General features: G+C 46.9%; 1 protein-coding gene across 1 annotated transcript in view; it reads right to left on the reverse strand.

Annotated features, from left to right (window-relative positions):
• The window catches only part of STAB2 (stabilin 2), a 148,076-nt gene that overhangs the window by 66,321 nt on the left and 73,177 nt on the right, over positions 1–8,578 (reverse strand). The window contains exons 35-36 of the mRNA XM_015422556.1: positions 4,280–4,369; positions 2,007–2,202 (exon numbers count right to left, since the gene is read on the reverse strand). Of these exons, the coding sequence (XP_015278042.1) occupies positions 2,007–2,202; positions 4,280–4,369 (286 nt within the window). The remainder of the gene's footprint in view (positions 1–2,006; positions 2,203–4,279; positions 4,370–8,578) is intronic.

An 8,578-nucleotide genomic window follows, 5' to 3' on the forward strand; every position in this document is an offset into this window, starting at 1 on the left:
CGGGCGGGGGGGAGGACTGGCCTCGCCGCCCCCTCGGGGAGATCGGGGGGGATGGAGGAGACGGAGCGCTTCCCCCCCCCCGCGCATAAGTATCGCGGGTCTCCTTACTTGTCAATATATCTAATAGTCAACATGGATACTTAAATCTGCAGACTGGGGCCACATTGCCAGAAAACAGATATTTCTTAAAACTTGGTAAACTCCCCAGGCTTACAGAAAGATCTGAAAAATTACAGGCAATGGCAGGCGGGGGGGGTGGGCCCCCCCCCCCCAGACAGGAATGCACTCACCATAAGCGAGGAGGAAGGAGCAGCCATCCCACTGCAAGTGCCCGGACACTCACTGGCCGTGGCAGCCCTTCCACCACCACCGCTTCTCAGGCAGGCAGGGAGGAGGATTAGGAGCTTCTGGAGCTGCTCTTCCACCCTCCACTGCTTCAGCCAGAAGGCAGCACTGCTGTGGGTGAGCAGGCAGGAGAAGAGGACCAAGAATCTTTGCCAAATAACTGGGGTAGGGGGGAATGATGGGTGGTGGTGGTACTGGAAATGGGTGGGTGGAGGAGCAAAGGGGAATGGGCCAAATGGGCCCAGTGAACAGACAGATGGGCAGGCACAGCGGGAACAGCATCAGGAGGTAAGGAGGGTGTGTATGGCAGAGAAGAGAAGAGTGGGTGGGGGAAATGGTGAACAGGATGGGAGGCTGGCAAGAGCAGTGGGGGAGGGGGTGGAGGAAGTAAGTGAGAATCTCTGTTCCTGTGAGTTTGCCTGTGCGGGGGGGGGGAGTGGAAGCTTAAATGAGGGCTGGTGTTGGCTCTAAGTGAGCTGAGGGTGAGCACATGACGGGCAGAATGGGATTCCCCCCCCCTTCCCCCAATGGCCCAAGAATATAGATCAAAAAAAATCTGCAAAATGAGACCATATTCAAATACAGGGAATTTTTGCTACCACACTTGCACATCCCCCAGGTTTGCACAAAAATCTGAAAAGTGAGACAAGGGTTTGGGGCTTGAGTTTACCCTCAAATAGTGAATACCACTTGAGATTTTTCTAAAATCTCGTGAGATCATAGATGACATTGAGAGGTTGCCTAATAATCCTGGCAGGAAAAGAAAAGGGCCCAGAGAAAAGGGATGCAGTAATAGAAAATTGAAAAGGGGAGGGTAGGAGAAGCAAGGGAAAGTTGGAGAGTGTGTGTGGAAGAGTGAGGGAAAAGGCCAGTGGAAGAAGAAGAGGAGGAGGAGGAGATTGGATTTATACCCCGCCCTTCACTACCCAAAGGAATCTCAGAGCGGCTTACAATCTCCTTTCCCTTCCTCTCCCCACAACAGACACCCTGTGTGAGGTAGGTGGGGCTGAGAGGGCTGTTTTGCTCTTGAGAGAACAGCTCTGAGAGAACTGTGACTGACCCAAGGTCACACCAGGAGCTGCATGTGGAGGAGAGGGGAATCAAACCCGGTTCTCCCAGATTAGAGTCCACGCTCCTAACCACTACTCTAGAAGGTGGGGGAGAGGGTGAAAAGAGGACAGAAAGGCCAGTGGGGGAGGTGGCAAAGGGAGAGAAAAGGATGGGATCCCAACTCCTGCAAGACTCCTGGATCCCCACTTGCTTATACTAATTTTCCACCTGTCTCTTCATGCTCAATCACCTCCACGTCTGAAAAGATCATTCTTCTCATGCTTTTGACTAGTCAGGCACAATACCTTTGTTATACATGAGTATGGTGGTTAATTTTTTTTTTAAATGACATTTTAAATCCATTAAGTGCACTTCCAAACCTTTCAAGACTTTTGTGTGGGTATGCCTTTCTAGGGTGCTTCCAAAGCAAATCCCTCTATTCTTCACTGTGATCAGCAAGGAGAAGCTTGAGGAAGCAGGAGAACTATTCAGTTTCCTCAGCTCCCATCCCCCAATATCATTCTTGCAGTATCTGTGACTGTGATAGATGACTGACACTTTTAGAACTGTACAACTTTTAACTACTTATCAATCATTTGGGGGCTTAATACCTTGATCACAGTTGGTGCCATATTTGCCTTCAATGCAGCTATCACAGGCCAGTCCTTTGAAGCCCGCTTCACACTCACAAAAGCCAGTGCCATTGAAGCCATCCATACAAATCCCATTCCCAAAGCAAATATTTCCAGCTACTTGTGGACAAGGCTCACACTGTGTGCCGTAGAAACCCGCACAACATTCTCTGGTCTGGAAAGAAAAAACACAGAAGGCAAATGAGAATCACGTGTAAGAGAATACAACAAGAAAGAGGGCATTTGAGAAAAACCTTGCAGATTAAGGTTAGATACGTTTGAGTGAGCCTGTACATCTGTCAGCTATGCTGCCATGGGGGTTGGGGAGTTCATTCTGTGTCTTGTTAATTGCTATTGCATTCCTATCCATGCTGTTCTGCCTTGGCTGAAACACTTATCTCTACAGATGTGCAGGAGGAGGTTGTGTTGTCTGGAAGTCTCCTATGTACCGTGAGAGACTCCTGGTTCCCAGCTTTCACTACCTAATGGTTTCCTAGCTTGTCCCGTGCGCGGGAGGGTATCTAATTGGCCCATGCCATGGGGGGGTGCATACGAATACCCTATATCCTATTAGACTCTATGGGTTGCCGCCATTCTTAACAGTGCCTGTGTAACTGCATCTATAGCTTTGCAATAAAAGTATAACTGTTCCTGAATGTGTGTACTTCGTTGTTAGCTGTGGGTTCTGACAACATCGTGATTCCTACTGTCTGATTGGTGGCGAAAAGCGGTGTCAAGTCACAGCCACCTATGGTGACCCAATAGGGTTTTCTAAGCAAGAGATGTTCAGAGGTGGTTTGCCATCACCTGCCTCTGCACAGTGGCCCTGGAACTTCTTTGGTGGTCTCCTATCCAAGTATTATCCAGGGATGCTGCTGCTTAGCTTCTGAGATCTGATGAGGCTGGGCTAGCCTGGGCCATCCAGGTCAGAGCACTGACTGACGGCATGCATCCGTACATAGACTGCAACGGCCATTTCCCAACATTCTGTGTCTCTGCTACATGCTAGAATGTCACACTAGGGTGGCCTCCCCTTTAGTGGACCAGATCTGTGTAACATCTGGAATCCCAATTTGTGATAGACCTCATCTGTTGAGGCTTTGGTTTTAACTGTTTTTAACTCTTTATATATTATATTTGATGGAACCCGCTCTAAGCCCGCTATGCAGGAAGGGTGGGATACAAATCTAATACAATAAATAAAAGTTAGGGAACTGGTTGAGAATAAGAAAGGAAAAATGGAAGAAAAGTGCACACCCATCATCTTCCAGTTTCATGGTTGGGAGAACCACTTGTTAATTTCTTCAGTTTGAGGAACTGGACCATTCCTAGTTCACTCTGCAAAAGCTTTGGCCAGCCAGAGTCTGCCTCTGCTCCAAGTTAAAGTGCTGATTTAGGATATAAAAATGGAGAGGAAATAGCTAAAGAGGAGAGTAGTTTGGGGGCCTTGCTGGTAACAGGGAAAAGTAAAAAGGTCATTGAAGATAGTTGGGCAGAGGTCATCTTCTCTGGCAGGAGGATGTGATGGGGCTAGTCCTGGCAGAGCCTCTAGACACACCTCTTCTTTCAGAAGTCAGAATTTTTATTAATTTTAACATTTTACGTTATTTGTACCCCAGTTTTCTACCAAATGGGGATCCCCACAGTGACTCACATCATTCTGTTATCCTCCATTTTCTCCTCACAGCAGTCCTGTGACATAGGTTAGGCTGTGACTGGCCCAAGGTCACCCAGCAACAGCCCCGTAGCTAGGGAATTCTTTGGGAGGGGGTCTTGGGGGGCCCCGCCAGCTAATTAAATGGAAGTACAGTGCAGGTGGTAAGTTGGAGCACTTTGGGGGCAGCCCTGGAGGGAGGGGGCCCAGAAGAAACACAAGGGGGCCGGGCCCCGTGGGCCCCATGTTAGCTACGGGCCTGCCCAGCAAGCTCCCATGGCTAAGTGGATTCCTAGATCCTAGTCCAATGCTCTAACTACGATGCCATGCTGGCTGTGGGAATGGAGGTCATTTTCTGCCCTGCAGTAAATTCAGGGGTCTAATGCATATGGAACATGACAGAAAGGCTAAGAGAGTACCCAAGTGAAGATGCATTTCTAGATGACCTTAGGGGGAAAGTATGAGGAAGACACCAACACTTTAACGAAGATCCTAAAATTAACTTTTAATGATTCTGAATAATTGAGTGCCATGGAAACAGCTTATCTTGCATGTGTAGTAATGTAATGACCAACAGAAATTCAATCAAAATACTCACAATTACAGTCTTCGCACATTGGACCCGGCATCCCTTTTCCATGGTGCGCTCATAAGGTTTGTAGTAGAAGCAGATTTGTCTGCTTCCTTCCTGTACAAAAGGGTCAGATTCTTATGAGCTTCAGACAGGTGGATTTTATACATAAAATCATTATATTCAATCCATTCACAGCCTTCCATAATATTTCTAGTTAATGAATACAGCCATTTTGTATGAAATCTTTTCTGCTGAAATCACAAGCTGAACACACTCAGCTAAGAGACAATACTAACACAATACTAACTTAGAGTCCAGTGGGGCACCTTCAAGACCAACAAAGTTTTATTCAAGGCGTGAGCTTTCATGTGCATGCACACTTCATCAGATAATGAGATGGAATTACAGATCATAGTTGTATATATAGAGGGTGGCTTGTTAAATTAGCATGCAAAAGAGTGAAGATGTTTTTTAACCGACAAAAAGAATGACAAGCTTGGAATAAAACTTTGTGGGTCTTCAAGGTGCCACGGGACTCTAACGTTGTTCTGTTGCTTCAGACCAGCATGACTGCCCACCTGGATCTAACAATACTAACTTGAAGAAGATATCTTGGCAATCAAAAAACTACTTTTGTTAGTAATTTCCATGGACCTAGAAAGTATATTTTCCGATTTCTGTTTTTATTTTTCAGTGTTTATACACCACAGCATTTCCAACAGCTTCTTAAAACAGAAAGTTTGAAGCAATGAATAAAAAACCTCCTGCAACTTTTTGAAGTGATAAAATTATATTTGCTTTGTTGCATAGTTTATTCTGCTAGTATCGGAGAGGGAAAAGAAGTAATGCCCTCCTGTTATATTCAATTATTAATGGAGTTTATTAATTTGATCCAAGCTGCAGCAAGATGGGACACTATATCTGGGGTAGTGACACTCTGTATTCTTGGTGCTTGGGGGCAACAGTGGAAGGGCTTCCGGAGTTCAGGCCCTGCTGGTGGGCCTCCTGATAGCACCTGGGGTTTGGCTACTGGCCTGATCCAATATGCCTTCTCTTATATTCTTAAGATTAAAGAGAAAGACATAGCCCAGTTTTACGTATTGTCACAATTTTCTGTAATAGTCTCTCAGATTATATTCTACTGAGGTTTTTCTGCAGAGTTACCATTGCTGTGGTCCCAAGAAAATCACATATACAGTAAATGAATGGGGGGGGGCAGGACTGAACTAACAAGCTGTACTGTCAGCCTCTGTACCTTCCACCAAATGTGTGCAGAGAGCCCAACATGCATCCAGCTGCCTATGTATAGGCTCTATGTGATGGGGGATCCTCAGGTTTCCCTGACTGCATGAACAGAAAGACGTATGGACACCTGTACCACATAGGAATCTCTGCATTTAGTCAACTGGACATGTAGAGTTTGGGGCTGCAGACAATGAATGCAGGGTTGCCAATAACCTGGAGCAAAAAACTGTCCTGCCCTTTTAATGTGTGAAAACTGAGAACTGAAGCTTTGGACCCTTGATCCACCCCCAAGTAGAAATTCATAAAATAGGCACAGGCTGATATTTTATAGCCACCTTGAGCTTGTGAGGATAAGGTGGGGTATAAAGATTTTAAATTAGTAAATAAATAAAATAGCAGTAGGATTCCAATGGAACTCAGTGGAATTTACATAGTGGAATTAACATTTTACACATAAATAACTCAACAAGTTACATTTATTTATAGGAATCGTCATCAAATACCTACCACCACTTTCGTTCCAACAGGACAGCCACGGGCGAATATACAGGGCAAACAGCTTCTCTTAAAAACAAGCATAATGCAAATTTGAAGAACAGAGAAACATGGTACACTTTCTGCTCTAACGTTAAGCAGTCATTGCATGCTCAGCTAGTGGCATTTTATCTGAATAAACTCACAGACATATGTGCTCAGAGTACTCTGGGGCAACTGATGACACTGGTCCTCACCACAATCAAACCCTAGAGGTACTGCTATAGGCTTTAACAGGAAGAAATCAGCACCAGTTCATTTCTTCTTGTTTTCTTTTGATTTGCCCTCCCATTGCCAATCACAGGGGTCCCTCCCCAGTGTGGAGCCTGTGGGCACCGCAGCACCTAACACCTTTCTTGGTGCCCTCCACGTGTTCTTCAAAAGTGGGTGGAACCGGGCAGGCCTTTTTGCCAGTGGGGTTTCTGACTGGCCATTGGAGATCTGATTGGCTGTGCAGATATTTAAAAGTTGCTTTAGCAACAGCTGCCACCACAAGGATCTTCACTGTGGTACTGTATGCAAGAAGCACTTTTAAACAATGCACTCGTTTCAAAGGGAATCCTGTTAAACATAACTTCTGCCTGAATTATTGAAGAGGTACTATTTAGAGCTATGCATAACCTCACTCCCTGACATTTTGTAGCTGGCTCTGCCTCCTGCAGCAGCCATTTTGCTGTTGTGCTCACTACTGTGTAGGGTTGCCAGCTCTGGGCTGGGAAATACATGGAGATTTTGGGGGTGGGGCCTGAGAAGGGTGGAATTGGGGGATGGGAGGGATCTCAGGCCATAGAAACCGCCCTCCAAAGTGGCCATTTTCTCCAGAGGAACTGATCTCTGTAACCTGGAGACCAGTGATAATCAATGCTCCCTCTAAGCTGTGGACTCTTGTGAGTAAAAATTCTGCTTTGTGAGCTACTGGCATTAAAGTTGTGAGTGAGCGATTTGGCTACTGCATAAATCAGTTTGCTCTGGAGCCATCCTTCCTGAGCTAAGACAAAATGTGTGAGCTGGAGGCTAAAAAACTGTGAGCTAGCTCACACTAACTCAGCTTAGAGGGAACACTGGTGCTAATACTGGGAGATCTCCAGCTACCAACTGGAGACTGGCAACCCTACCACCAAAGGTGAAATAATATTTATTACGTTCCTGTGGATCCCTACGTGTTTTGCAATTTGCTTCTTCAGGGGATCATTTCCAAAGTTATTCACTTTCCACTGCTTAAGGTGGAAATGAACAACTTTGGAAACGATTCCCTGAAGAAGCAAATTGCAAAATGCATAGGGATCCACAGGAACTTAATAAATGCTATTTCACCTTGCACCTGTTTTTCTACATCTTTTTCTGACTACTGGTGTGGCCAGTTCTGTTTTCAAGCCTACCACTGAGTCAGAATTCCAAATGTGCCCACAGGCCTGAAAAGTTTGGGAACCCTGGCCAATCATTTGTCCTGACTCCTGGTCCATGTTTATTGCCCTGACTTGCAAAACCCAGGTAAGGATAGGCAAGAGATGGGTCACATTTCAGGACAAAATGGGACAGTTCATCCTTTGCTTAGCCATCAACCTCACCCAATGAGCTTCATCCAGTAACCCATTACCTTTTCTCAGTCTAGGGCTGCCAAATCGGGCCGGGGGGTGGGGGAACCCCCGCTTTGGAGGCCCGATTTCCGCCACGGCGGAATCGGGCCTCGGGGAAACCCCACCCCCGCGTGCACGTCACAGGAAAGTGACGTCATGACGCCGGGCACGCTGGGGGCGGGGCCACAGCCATTTGAGGGGAAAACATAGAGTTTTCCCCTCAAATGGCTGTGGCCCTGCCCCAGCGTGCCCGGCGTCATAATGTCACTTCCCTGTGACGTGCATGCGGTGCGCGCGCGCACACATGCCGGGAGCCGGGCTGGAGTCCAACGCCACAAGGGTAAGTGCCATTTGGCAACCCAATCTCAGTCTCACAAGGTTACTGTCAAAATCAAAGGGGGCAGTGATTGGTTGGAGAAGTATGTATGCTGTCCTGACCTCTTTGTAGGCCTGGTAGGATAAAAAAATGTAACAACAAATAACAAGAACAAAAAACCCTGCATATCTGAGTGCCTATTCGCAAGACAATTTGCTCAGAGTATGTCAGGCTTCTGCCTGAAATGGTAGCCACAATAATCCATGCAACAGTCCCCTCCAGAATAGACTACTGTAATTCGCTCTATGGGGGCCTACCCTTGCACCTGACCTGGAAGCTCCAACTGATCCAGAATGCGGCTGCGTGGGTCATTACGGGGACCCATCAGATGGCACACATTCAACCTGTGCTGCGTGAGCTGCACTGGCTCCCAGTGAAGCACTGGATCCGATTCAAGGTTTTGGTGTTGACCTTCAAGGCCCTTAGCGGTCAGGGACCCACATACCTTCGGGACTGTCTCCCTCAATATGTCCCTGGAAGAGTGTTACAATCCTGCAAGGCAGAGATTTTCAGCAAGGCCTTTGTTTGAGGACAGTGACGGTTGGCACTCTCATACCCTCCTACCCAGCCGCCCCCCCCCCCCCGGCGCCC

The sequence above is a fragment of the Gekko japonicus genome, unplaced genomic scaffold (assembly GCF_001447785.1).
Source record: "Gekko japonicus isolate JY-2015 unplaced genomic scaffold, Gekko_japonicus_V1.1 scaffold1164, whole genome shotgun sequence".
Taxonomy (NCBI): Eukaryota; Metazoa; Chordata; class Lepidosauria; order Squamata; family Gekkonidae; genus Gekko; species Gekko japonicus.